General features: G+C 43.1%; 1 protein-coding gene across 1 annotated transcript in view; it reads right to left on the bottom strand.

The window, feature by feature from the left end:
• Window positions 1-8644, bottom strand: part of Sdhaf3 (succinate dehydrogenase complex assembly factor 3) — a 57447-nt gene extending 48803 nt beyond the window's left edge. Inside the window, exon 1 of the mRNA XM_021165575.2 lies at window positions 8439-8644. Within this exon, the coding sequence (XP_021021234.1) occupies window positions 8439-8612 (174 nt within the window). The 5' untranslated portion in view covers window positions 8613-8644. The remainder of the gene's footprint in view (window positions 1-8438) is intronic.
• Between the last annotated feature and the right edge of the window lie 5692 nt (window positions 8645-14336).

Genomic DNA, 14336 nt, shown 5'->3' with positions numbered 1-14336 from the left:
TAACACCTCATGGTACTTAGACTGTAGTCTTAACACATCATGGTACTTAGACTGTAGTCTTAACACATCAGGGTACTTAGAGGATAGTCTTAACATCTCCTGGTACTTAGAGGGTAGTCCTAACACCTCATGGTACTTAGAGGGTAGTCTTAACACCTCATGGTACTTAGTATTCTATAAGGAAAAAAACACACTTTCTGGTTTGCCATGAATTTCAAGCATAAAATATATTGTTTTTCTACTGGGACAAGAGAGGTTTTAAAAAGCTATTCAAAAATTTACACAAAAAATATACAGTCAATATGACCGTTTAACATTTATACACCAGCAATTTCTCTTTCCATTACTGAAAATACACCTTTAAAATGCAAATGTGAGGAAAAATCAACTCACAATACACACAAATAAAAAATATTAAAGTATAAAGAGTCAAGGAAAAAACATCATTTTATACTGCAAAAGTTTAATAATTTTTGAAAATATTAATTTCCAAAATCCAAGGTAGGCTTTCTTGAGGTTAAAACACAGCTCTTCATCATTAAGTTATCTTATTTCTATAAGCCATGCCATCTTCTTAATAAGGCTTATCTTCTTCACCATTAAAATGAAGAATCAACATCTCTAGGGGAAAATGGCAGGCTGAAGGAATGACAGGTTCTTATTTCTCTTCTCTTTTCCAAAATGACATGGAACCAGAAAGAAGAAAATGTTTTAAGGAAAATAAATAGTGACTACGAACAAAAATAAACTCACTCAGCCAGGGGAATTCACAAGCTGGAAGGCAGAAGGCAGATTGGGTGGTGAAGACAAGCAGAGGGAGCCATGTCAGAGACAGCAGAGAAGAACGCAGCTTAGGAAAAAATCACCATATCATAACCACCTGAACTCAAACACCACACTTGTAACTCAATATCAAGAGTAAAGCCAACAGAAATGAGGTTCCCCAAAACTCTGTAATCCACAAAGTAATTCCCGGTCAACCATGACTGCACACGTGGAGAGTCCTACAGCCTTCTTACTGCTTTACTCAAAAATAGGAACAGATTACCAAAACTCACAAGACACTGGACAGACAAAATAATAGAAATGATGTCCCCAAAGAAGAGATGAATTAAGGAACAGAAAATGACAATATAATGTTCTTTTTAAAGGAAATTTTTATTTTTGCATGTATGTCTGTGTACCACGTGTGTCTGGCACCCATGGAGACCAGAAGTGTCACAGATGGTTGTGAACCACCATGTGGATGCTGGGAACCAGCCTGGGTCTTCTGCAGGAGCAGCAAGTGGTCAAGTGGTCTTACCCACTAGGCCATCTCTCTATCCAGCCCCAGATAGTGTTTATTATCATAAGTTTTCCTACACTGGTTTTTAATAATATGTGCAAGGATTGTAAAGCTAAATGTATGTCTTAGTTTGGGTTTCATTGCTGTGAAGAGACACCATGACCATGGCAATATAAAGGAAGACATTCAATTGGGGCTAGCTTACAGTTTCAGAGTTTTAGTCCACTATCATCACGGCAAGAAGCATTGCTGGGGCGGGGAAGAGGGGAGACAAAGTGCCGAAGAAGTTGCAGAGAGTTCTTTCTTGATCCAAAGACAGCAGTAAATTGTATGCTGCATTCATCATAACTTGAGCACAGACGACCTCAAAGCCACCTCCAAAGTAGCATATTTCCTCCAACAAGACCACACTTACTCCAACAAGGCCAAACCTAATAATGCCACTCCCTATAGCCAAGTGCTGTAACACATGAATGAATCTATGGCGACCATTCTTATTTAAACCACTACAATGTATTAAGTACAATGTATTTTTTTTTATTCTTTGTGAATTTCACACTGTGCACCACAATCCCACTCATCTCCCTGTCCTTCACGCAGCCCTTGCAACCTCATAGCTAAAGAAAAAAAGAAAAATACAAAAGAGGAAAACCTCCCCCATGGAAGATCTGGAGATTCCTCACCAGAACTTCTTGGGTATCAGGTTGCTACCCTGTGTCACAGAGATCCTGCAGCTTTGGATCTGTAGTTCTGGCCCTTCACATGCTCCAGCAGTTCATAGATGAAATAGACATTGGTGTTGGCTATCTCAAAGTCCTGAAAGTAGACTTGGGTAGTAGCTGAGTTGGTCTGTCCGGAAGCTTTCCTCCACCTATGTTCCCCAACCCATGCCATCTCTGGTTTACTCAGGCCAGGGGTGGGGCCACCACTCCTGTCTGTCTGTGGCAGCCAACAAGGGGCAGGCCTGGCTCTCCTGCATCCACGCCATGAGGGCCAGCTCTCCTGCTCTCATGTCATCTGGGCTGTTCACTCACACGCACACCACCAGTATCAGCTCTACTGTGCTGTCCAGGCAAAGTTTGGGAGGTGCTATCCTGAGTGCTGTAACCAATGATAATATGGGCCAGGGACATTGATACCAACCCCTGCCGCGGGGCCACAGACCCAGACAAGGCCTCAGATGGCAGCACAGGCTTCTCCTATCAGGCTATTCCTCATCACTCCCAAGGCTCCAGATGAATGTCTCTTCACAACGCACACTTCTCTTTCTCTCCCAGTTCTCTATCACATACTTGCTCATTGTAGTGGCACCTGCACCTGCTACTATCAGCAATGACATCTTTCGCAATGTAGGATGCTTAAATGTTTATCTAACCCAAAGATTCCAAAAGAAACACATCTCCAGGCAAAATTAAATAAGCACGGAAAACCTGTAATTCAACAATCCAGTCTCATGGTTGAATGTCTACCACAACCAGAGACATTAGTAAGCATGCCATTGATTGGCAGTAAACACAGCAGAATGTGTGCAGACAGCCATTGATGGGCAGTAAGCACAGCAGGTCTGCAGACAGCTGTGGGCTCCACGATGTAGGTACTGCTCTTCCTCCTGGGCTCCGATGCAGCTCTGGGTGTCACAGCCATTCACACAGTGGCTGGTTTTCTAAAAGGAGGAAGGCACAGGACCACTGGCACTTGCATTTGTTACTGGCTCTACTGAGGGACAGTGTAATTGACCCTTTCCCAAGGAGCCAGGACAGCAACTGCCTTTGCACCTCCAGTTCCACCTCTCTTCACAGCACACAAACTACCATGCTTCTCTTCCTCTTCATCTCTCCCTCTTCCATCTCTCCCTCTCCCATCTCTCCCTCTTCATCTCTCCCTCTTCATCTCTCCCTCTTCCATCTCTCCCTCTTCCATCTCTCCCTCTTCCATCTCTCCCTCTTCCATCTCTCCCTCTTTCATCTCTCCCTCTTCATCTCTCCCTCTTCCATCTCTCCCTCTTCATCTCTCCACCACCTATTTGCTCACCTCCCACCTCACCTGGCCCCTATGAGGGTCACAGGCCAAAACAATTGTTCCAGTGTAAAAGCACCTTAAAAGTCAGAATTTAATCAGTATTGCATATATTGATTTTTTAGTAGTCACTAAAAGCATAGAGTTCCAATCCATTTGTCTCAGCAATTCAAATATAACTTTACAGATTTAATATAAAATGATATCACTAGCATAATATTAATATGCTATTCATGTATGTGTACATATACAACATGTAATTTCAAAAATATCAAATTTTTATAATTGTATAATAAAGTATTTATGTTGGGTGTTAAAAAGAAGAGGGAGTTTTATTTTCCTATGCTAACCACCCCCTTTTATTAGTTACTCTCTCCCCACCCTCCACCAGAGTATTTCCACTACTGGGTTTCATACACCTTCCAGGGTCATGGCAATGCCAGTCCCATGCCTTTGAGCCTTGAGCCTTGAGCCTTGAGAATCACAACCTAAATGAACTTCCATGGAGAGTAGCTTAAGTCCTGAATGGTGTGTACTTTTGATCTGAGCCAGGCCTCCTCAAGGACACCAGTGTCTCAGAACCCTGGGAACAAACAGCAAAACTTCCCCTTGGCTAGAATACAGATGTTGGTGGTGTGTGCAGAAAGTGTTCATCACAGCTTCCTCCTCCAGCTGACTCAGCCTGAGGTTGCTCTCCAACAGAGTAGAGGGCTGGCCTCCAGGTCGGTGCTGAATATAGTAAATATACCAAGTTGCCAGGCTGCTGGTGCACCTCCATTGGGACACACCATCCACCCAGTCTCCATTTAGTCTCTGTGTGTCTGTCATTCCCTATTTCCCTAAACAGGTCAAATTCCAAAGCACAGCAAACCTTTTTCTTTAAAAAGGCATCTGGCCTTGGATATTAAAACATTAATACACACTCTATACTGCAAGGATGTCCGGACGCACACCTTCTTCTTATCCCTTTTACATGGCAGTTAGGGCCATGATTGCCTAAAACAGCTTTTTTTTTTTTTTTTAAGTTTTTTGAGACAGAATTTCTCCATGTAGCTCTGGATATCCTTGAACCCACTCTGTAGACCAAGCTGGCCTTGAACTCAAGAGCTCCAACAGCTTCTGCCTCCCCAGAGCAGAAATTAAAGGTGTGTGTTGTTGCCACCACCTGGCCCTAAAACGTCTTTAAAGATATAACTTACAGTCATCACTATAATATAAGCCATCACCATTCAATAAGCCACCACACATAGAGGCTGCCATGAGTCACATACAGAATCAAGCAAGAACCCAAGCAGCCTGCTGACACTTGAGACATCCCATGTTTGTCCCATCCATGTAGTATGGAACAATGATTCATTCCTTTTCTCCCAAAAGCTAAAACAAACTACAAGTGATACTCAAAAGCAACCAACTGAGGTCTTCAAGTTAGGTGAGACATGAAATTATTGAAAATAGCAGGGAGGCAGAGGCAGGCAGATTTCTGAGTTCAAGGCCAGTCTGGTCTACAGAGTGTGTTCCAGGACAGCCAGGGCTATCCAGAGAAACCCTGTCTTGAAAAACCAAAAACAAAAGAAAAGAAAGAAAGAGAAAATAGCAAAATGCCATCCAACTCCAATTATACTAAGTTAAAAAAAAAACTTTAAATATACATGACAGTCTAGTCATTTCTTTTTATCCGATGATCCACTTAAAAGTCACAAATAAAAAATAATACCTCAGATGAGTTACAAAGGTTACATGAACTCCTGATAGTTAAAATATGAGGTTTAAATTTCTGCTGGCTCATCAACTACAGGGCCCCCAATTCCATAGAACACTTTTTTCTTTATTCCAAAATATGTCAAACTACTAGACCAGTAGAGAAGATGAAAACCGTTTCTATTGGAAACAGAAAGTTAGCATGGGGAAACAATCACAGCATATAGCCATGCGTGCCAAATCAGGGGAAGTTGACAGAGAAAAAGGCTTGTATAGCCTCAGAGTTCCTGGCCCAAAATATTTAGTGATTTCAAAAGGAAAAATACTGACCCTGTGTAGCAGACAGAGGCACTTACTTGGCTCTCAGTTTGGAATTCCATGACAGTAGCAACTACTTGGCACTGGCAGAAGTCTTTTGACTATGTCACAGTGGGAGTGTATGTAAGAAGGAAGGATCATGTGTCACATGGCTAGACAGGAAGTAAGGGAGGTTGGGTGTGAGGGTGTGTGTTGTTGTGTGTATGTCTATGTCTGTGTCTGTGTCTGTGTGTGTGTGCGCGCGCTCACACATACAAGACAAGTACTCCATCACTAAACTACCTACCCATTGCCCCACCCTCCTGTTTTATTTTGAGATGAAGTCTTGATAAAGTGCACAGGCTACTCTTAAACTTTCAATCCCTGTCTTTGGCCTTCCGATACACAGGATTTCAAGCATGTGTCACCGCACTGAGCTCAGGCTATGGATTTTCTTTGTGTTTATATTTATTACAACAACCAGCTCCAACAGGAATTTCCAGGATTCCTGAAATTACATCAATCTCCCCACTCGGTGATGCTCTTAATGAGCTGATGGCTTCACACTGGGGCCCACCTCTTAAAAGTTTCTATTTGCTCTCTCAGCAGACCACATTAGGGATCAAACCGTCAGCATATGAACTGCAGGTAGATAACCTTTCCCTAAAACACAGCTTTGACTTAACACTAAAGACATCCAGCAGGCATCACCTTAATCAAATTATCATCACACTTATGACTTGATAAGGTGTTGACGACACTTCACCTCATAAGATTCTTTCAAGAATGTAATCAATCCAATCATCAGTAAAGATCAAATAAACCCAAATCGATGCACTGTCCTAAGTAACAGAAGAGCACTTCTCAAAAAAGTGTCAAGGAAAGACTGAACAACTGTCACCGAGCTCCGGGACATTAAAGAGGGCAAAAAGAATGATCCCAGCACTCAGGAGGCAGAAGCAGGTGGATTTCTGAGTTTCGAGGCCAGCCTGGTCTACAAAGTGAGTTCCAGGACAGCCAGGGCTATACAGAGAAACCCTGTCTCAAAAAAAAAAAAAAAAAAAACAGCCAGATGCAGAGTGGGATCTAGCTCTGATCCTGAAACCGAGACGGGATAGTCTTGAAAGCAGCAGCATGGTGTGAAGTGAGTCCTGTAATGAAAAGTCTCCAAGCAATGGTAACTTTCTACATTTTGATAAATGCTCCGGTTATATATTAACAAAGGGGGACTCAGAGTATTGAATGTATGTGAACTCTATATTGTCTTTGCAACTCTACTGTAAGTCTAAAGCTATTTTAAAATATTTTTTTAAAAAGTGATATTGCTATCACTAAGCCTCCTGTGATCATCAACACATTTCCCAGTTTTCTCGTACCCTTTCCTTCAGCTTTTTATAAACTTATTCTAAGTTCTATCCTTCCCTACATTTTCCTTAAACTTTCTAGTCCTTAGACTTTAGGACTTTCAAAGTAGAAGTCTTTCTTCTCAGCACAGATAAAGTCTTCCTGTCTGGCTTCAAACTTACTTAATAGACATGACTTTACAAACACCTTATTATAGCTTTGATGTGATTAACAATATAAATAGTACTTTTTAAATACACTAGCATTATGCATTGCAGATCTCTGAGTTCCAGGCCAGCCTGGTCCACAGAGTGAGTTCCAGGACAGCCAAGAACACAGGAAAACACTGTCTCAAACAAACTGAATAAAATAAAGTAATAAATACACTGACATTGAGATGCCTATTGTAAATACCGTTATTTTACAGACCGAAAGACTAGAAAAATTAACTGATGTAATGTTTAGTAAATGCTGAGGTCCGAATTTAAATCTAGTTTTCCTGATTCCAATACCAACTACATATTTAAAGAAAGTGTTTTGCATTTAAAAATATAAAACCTCCCCAGCTCCTGGCAACCAAATTATATCTAATAAACCAAGACTTTTAAGAAAGTTATACATTTCATTATTATAAAGTTTTCTCTTCAATAATTCTACAACCAAGAATTATAGAATTCAATGGAAATGCTTTTCCCTAGCCTAAACTTTATGTTGTTTTAAAGGTAAATATCACTTCAGCCACTATCAGCATGAAAATTCTTTTTACTTTATCAGAGCAGTTTCTTTAAAATACCTAGAAGCACTCTAGAAATACCCAACTCCTTTCACCTCCTGATATTTTTAAGATGGGGGGAGATCCTGCAAGACTCTGTCAGCATCATGCAATACTCTTTTTTTTTTCCCCTTCATTCTTAAGAGAAAAAAAAGTATTAGGGTCGTGGAGATGGCTCGCTGAGAAAGGTGTCTGCTGCCAAGCTGTGCAACCCGCGGTTTGATCCCCAGGAGCCATGTGGTGGAAGGAGAGAACATTCCCTTGGGTTAGCCTCTGACCTCCAGCACACACACAAACACCCGTATACACACAAATAAATAAATATGTAGCTAAAATAAATAATAAGAAAGAAAAGAGAAAAGTCAAACACTGAATCCAAACGGGTGCCCCTGCTTAAGAATTATCCAACAGCGCAGTGGGTGCGTGTTAAAAAGTTACCAGGACCAAAGAGCCTGAAGAAAACAACTTTCACCTGGTTCAACTCCCGCCAGCATTACCCCCTTATCAAAATGTAATCCTTAGGTCTTTTCTAGGTTATATCATTTATCTGTCAAGTGGAAAGCTTACTAAGGCCCTACAATTACAAATTAACAAATGATCGAAATGATCTAACTCTGGCAGCTAAGTAATGACAACATGTTAATTACACGGCTATCACCTACGCAGCCTAAAGGCAACGCAAAGGACAAATGCCGGCGAACTTTTGGAGCACTAAACAGTCAGGGGTGCAGTAACGTCTGAGACAAGCCACCCTTCTCTCTCCAGCACCTGGCACCCTCAGGACTCTCAGAAAGTTCTTCTGAACGCGAGGGAAAACTGCTCAAGCACAGAGCCTATGCGGGAAGCTGGGGGATTCACGACGGGGCTTGAAAGAAGTGCTGTTTGACCAGATTTAGTCTGTCTATTCTAGACGCCCTGTTTGGCCATGCACGGACCCTGGGGAGCAGCTAGGAAGGCGGGGTCTGAACTGAAAACCAGAAGAACCAAAGGTCCGGAACGAGGGGGCGGGGAGGAGGCGTCACTTGCCTCCCATTCCTTCAAGAATCGCTGGGCCTCGCCAGGACCAACAGTCTTATGTCTCCTAAATTCGTCCTTCACGTACTGGTCACCCAGGGCTTTGAGGTCCGGGGGCAGAGCCCGATGTAGCTGCAAGATGCGCCTATATAAAGCCCGGACTCTCGAGATATGCTCCCCCGGCATCGCGCCGCGCGTGCAGACGCGCCTGCGCAGAAGGTGGGCGTAGCTCCGCCCCCGCTAGGAAGTCGCCTATGGGTGAACCCCAAAGCGGGCGGAAGAGAGCGCGCGACCTTCATCCGGTTTGGTCCGTCATAGAATCTTGTCCTTCCGGAAACCCGGATTTGGGGCGAGCGAAACCCTCCGCTCCCCCTCTGCTAAAGGCGCGACTATTGAGGAGTCGTTGTAATTTCTCGAGTTTCCTAGAGAGGTGCTGCTGTGTAAGACAAAAAGTCTTGTGTGAGCGACTTGTGTGTTACCTTCAGAGCTAACTCATCTTCTCCATTCGCTAGTTTCTTCTTATTAAATATTTGAGAAAGACTTCATCCAACTGAAGTCTTCTCCAGAAAGCCTTGCTTGGTTAATCCAAAGTGTTATGGCTTCTGAAATAGTGTGGCATTCGCCGCTCCCTCCCAACAGCCCTCGTCCTTTGCACAGTGCTGTACTTGGAGTTTATGCAGTAGGCATAGCTTCTTCCAGGTAGTTATCACAGGTGAGCCCTGGAGGGCAGACTTTGTTGGTCTAGGTCAAGTGCACTATGAAAGAATCTTGGGAGTTATTTTATGTGTATTTTTTTCCAAGGCCAAGATCCTGAGAATTTTTATTAAACAATGTGAGATGAAAACAAGAAATCTAGATGTTCACAAGTCCAAACTTGTGTAGAGATGGGGGGGGGGGGGAAGTAACTATTTTCAAGAGCTGATAGCTTTTTGTCCTTATTTTTTCGTTCCAATTAAATTTTAATCCTTCAGCAAATCCTAATGGCTCCACCACCAAAATCATGCAGGAATAAAACATTATTTCCATCACACCCTGAACCATAATTATCTCTTTCTACTGGATAGCTACGGTGTCTGTGTTCTTGCCTCCGGCCATGTTGAACTTTGGCTATGATCTACCCAAGCTGTAATTAGATAACGTCATTCCTCTGCTTGACAAATCCTCAGTAGCACTCTGTTATTGAACAACTCAAAGTCTCTCTACCTCTAGACTTTAAATGTTCTACTTACTCCCTAGTAAGTCAGTTCAGTCACACTGGCCTCTATCTTTGAACTCCTTCACTTCCAACCGGAAGCCTTGTTTGGAGCACTTCCGGAGGCTTGTAGGAGGCATCACTTTCCAGGACCAGTGTGTCGGCTCACTGTTGTGTGACCTTTCCCAACAGCCTTGTTTGAAACTAACATAACCAAGCCAAACCTCCATGGTGCTCCTACTTTTTTGTTCTTTTTTCATTTTTGTCTTCATAATACTCAGCAGGCCGTACTTTGCTTAGTTACTGATTCTAGCTTCTGACGAGAATACTCAGGGGAAGGAGTTTTTCTGGAGGAGGGAGTGTTTCCCACCAGTCTGTCTGTGCTCTAGACATGTAATAGCCACAGTACTGTTGCATTGGTGCAGAACATTTATTAGTGGTGTTGAGCACATCAAGATTTGCATGTTGGTAAAACACAAGAGGACAAGAATGTGTGCAGTTGTCTCACAGACATAGGATTTCTGTCTGTGTAACAATTATGAAATAAAAAAAAAGACAATAGCCTACGATGTTTTTTGCTCATTTCCAGGTCTCACTACTGTACAGCACAAAATAAGAAGCACTCCAGTATTTATGTCCTCGAATAGAGTTTTTCCTTTAACTTTAAGGAAATTATTTGCCTAAAATACTATCTTAATAAATTTAATTTGGTATCGTGACAAACCACATTAATGGCAAGGATTGAAGAGCAGTGTGGTTATTTTATTTCAGGGCATCTTTGCTACCAAATTTCATCTGTTAATATCCTTGAAAATTGAAAATTATTTTATTCTTGTTTGCTTTTTTTCTGGTTTCTCTTCAGGTTAAATTAACAAGTATAATAAATCCTCCTTTCAGAGCCAAAGCTCTTTATTAAAATGTGGGGAAAAAAACATCCTGCCAACGAACTAATAAATGAATTGATTCAGCCTAAAGGGAAAAACAAACCAAAAAAAAAGAACCACAAGGCATTAGCAAATCAATGATGAGAAATGGAGCTGATGGACCAGACAGACAGATTCTAATATATGGTGGCATGGTTAGACCTTGACGAAAGGAGGCAAGTCATGGTAGTGAGTGTAAGGGCAGATGAGCTTTGTTCCCCACCCCACACACACTATGAGCAATGCACTATTAGGATGATGAAACTTTCTGTTTCTCTGACTCTTCAACTCAGCTTTCCTCTTGTGGTCAAAGTATCCATCAACTGAAAATAAGGTTTGAGTTGAATTCCTGGCTATTGATTCAGAATTGTTACACTTTGTTTTGACCACAAGAGGAATATTAGAATTGGAAGGTCATAGAAACAGGAAGGGTTTGTGCCGATCCCCTCCAACACACCAAGGTGGAAGAAGCAGGTAGAAAGGTGCTTGACAAGCAGAGAGGTGTTTTGGCTGAAAAGAAATAAAAATGATGCACAAGGAAAACAGTCAAAAACAAACACACAAGATGCAGAAAGGAAACACCTGCGTATGGCATGCTGAATCAATACTTTATGTTATACTCCAATATTCATAATGAAATGTAGAAAACAGGTCTTGCTATCAATATCAACCCATTTTCCAGGGCTGAAAAGACGGCGCAACAGTTCCCAGCACCCACATAGCAGCTCACAGCCATCCATTATTGCAATTCCAGGGGATCCACCTCTCCTTCCTGGTCTCCATGAGCACCAGTCATACACAGGTGCACAGACATGCATGCAGCAAACATCCATACACATAAAATAAAACTCTTGCCCTGTATGGTTTTTCTTTCCCCTGAATTTGGGACCTGACTTTAAGCAAGTACTCTTCCACTAAGCTACATTTCTTTCCTCCTTTTAAACATATTATATTCTGCTTGGCCTGTTGGCAGTCATCAGCAGGCCCAAGGCTGACCAACTCAGGTACCATCCAGGTCCAGAATTGGTACACCCAAACATCTACTCCATCTATAAACTGATGGAATCCATCCTGCAGAACTAGAGCCACAAGATCTCCATAACTCTGGGCAACAGCAAGAGAAGTCCAGTGATGGTCCAGTATTCATGGTGAGAAGGAGCAGTGCCAGTGCCAATCCAATACTTACTGTGGGGCAGGAGCAGTCCCAGTGACGGTCCAGTATTTATGGTGGGACAGTAGCCAGAGGCCTTGCACCAGACTGATGACTCATTGCAATGATCATATGCGCGTGGAGCTGTTTGGGAAAAAATAGATACTGCAGCTGCCGATGCTATTGTGATGAACGTATATATTCTAGAGAGGTGGGAAAGACGGAGAGGAATGGAGCAGAGGAAGAGGAAGAACTAGACACTTAACCACTGTGGCAGGTGTGAGACAAGGCTGTGGCTGATGGAGAACAGGTTGTTACCTGGTAGGATTGGCAGGGTGGTGTGCAGCAAGCTGAAACTTGCCCAGAGTTGCCCCCTCACCACCAGCAAGCTGCCTGGCCACACAAGCACTTTGACTCTGAGCAACAACAGGATGGTCTAGATGAAAAACAGCTCATTTACTGGACTGAACCTCCTTGAAAGACCCCCCATAGTCCATACTTCTCCTAGAGGCCTTGCTAGTCCTTGGCTGTGCTTTGGCAGAGGACCAGGTTGATGTCCAAGAGTCGTACTGCCACTTGGAGACCAAGCATTGGTCCTTGGCATGTGCTAATGTGGAAATCCAGGTGGATGTTTGTGACCCATGCTGTTGCCAGAAATCACATAGAATCCCAGGGTCTATGTTCTGCTGACTGTGAAGGGAAGGGAAACGACTTTTGTAGCAGTATTGATGATTACAGACTCACAGTTAAGAAAGAGGAGCATAGAAGACTTGTGTAACAACCCCAACCTCACTCCAACCACCTCCTGCTTGCAAAGGAAAAAGACTAAAAAGAAAGCCATCAAAGAGAACTCTTGAAAATTGGAATTAGGGCCTGGAGAGATGATTAAAAGCACTCACTGCTCTTCCAGAGGTCCTGAGTTCAATTCCCAGCAACCACATGGTGGCTCACAACCATCTGTAATGGTGATCCGATACCCTCTTCTGGTGTGTCTAAAGACAGCGACAGTGTACTCACATACATGAAATAAATAAATAAATCTTTTTTAAAAAGAAATATTTTTTATTGGAAATGGATCTACCAGAAGACCCAGCTATATCACTCTTGAGCACATACCCAAAAGATGCAGCACCATGCCACAACAATAAATGCTCCCCTAGGTTCATAGCAGCCTTGTTTGTAATAGCCAAGAGCTGGAAATAACCCAAATGTGTCTCAAATGAAGAATGGATACAGAAAAAGTGGTTCATTTACACAATGGAATACTATTCAGCTATCAAGAACAAGGACATCATGGGTTTTGCAGGCAATTGAATGGAACTAGAAATTAGCATCCTGAGTCAGGTAACCCAGAACCAAAAGGACATGCATGGTATATATTCACTAATAAGTGGATATTAGCCCCAAATCACAGAATACATAAGATACAACCCACAGAATTTAAGAAGTTTAACAAGCAGAAGGGTCAAGTGAGGATGCTTTAATCCCACTTACAAAGGGAAAGAAAATAATCACAGGAGGCAGAGTGAGGGAGCAACTTAGGTGGGAGAGGTAGGAGTGGTAGAAAGGGGAACAGGATCAGGTATCGGGGTGGGGACAGGAGAGAAGCCCAAAGGGCCAGCAGAATGAATCAAAATATCAGCCTCAGAAGATGGGAGGTGGGGAAACGCTCTAGAAAGGACCAGTGACCAGGGAAGTGAGAGATTCTCAGGACTCAATGGGAGACCTTAGATGAAATGCCCAACAATGGGGAGAGGGAACTTGAAGAGTTCACCTCCAGTAGATAGACAGAGTCTCAAGAGGAGGGATGGTGTTACCAACCCTCAGTAAAAAATTCTGACCCAGAAGTAGTCCTGTGTAAAAGAACTTCAGGGACAAAAATGGAGAAGAAACTGAGAGGAAGGGGGTCCAATGACTGGCCCAACTGGGGATCCATCTCATGGGGAGACACCAAGACCTGACACTATTACTGATGCTATGGTGTGCTTACAGACAGGATTCCTCTGAGAGGCCCAACCAGTAGCTGACTGAGACAGATGCAGATACTTACACCCAACCACTGGACTGAAGTCTGAGTCCCCTATGACTGAATTAAGGGAAAGATGGAAGATGCCGAGGAGGAGAGCTACCCCCATAGGAAGGCCAGCTGTCTCAACTAACCCAGACTCCTGGTAGCACCCACCCAGACACTGAGCCACCACCAGCCAGGTCTAAGGCCCCCGACACATATATAGCAGAAGACTGCCTGGTCTGGCCTCAGTGTGAGAAGATGCACCTAACCCTCAAGAGACTTCAGGCCCCATGGAATGGGAGGTCTGGTATGTCGGGGAGCATCCTCTAAGAGACAAGGGAGAGGGGGCATGGGATGAGGAATGGGGGGGGAGGCCAGAAGGGGGACACCTGCTAGCTTGTAAATATAGTAGTAGTAGTAGTAGTAGTAGTAGTAGTAGTAGTAGTAGTAGATGTCTAAAAGCAATGATAAGGATGCTGGAATGTAGCTCTCCACTGTTGATGGCTTCAGGCAGGGGTGTGTGGGTGGGGAAGGACTCAGTTTTCTTTAGGGGGCTGGCCACTGGAAGTTTGACTATGCTCCAGTGCTTCCTTTTCTCTCTCTCTCTCTCTCTCTCTCTCTCTCTCTCTCTCTC

The sequence above is a fragment of the Mus caroli genome, chromosome 6 (genome assembly GCF_900094665.2).
Source record: "Mus caroli chromosome 6, CAROLI_EIJ_v1.1, whole genome shotgun sequence".
NCBI lineage: Eukaryota > Metazoa > Chordata > Mammalia > Rodentia > Muridae > Mus > Mus caroli.
The sequence above is the reverse complement of the archived record's forward strand: the minus strand, read 5'-3'. Positions and strand labels throughout refer to the sequence as shown.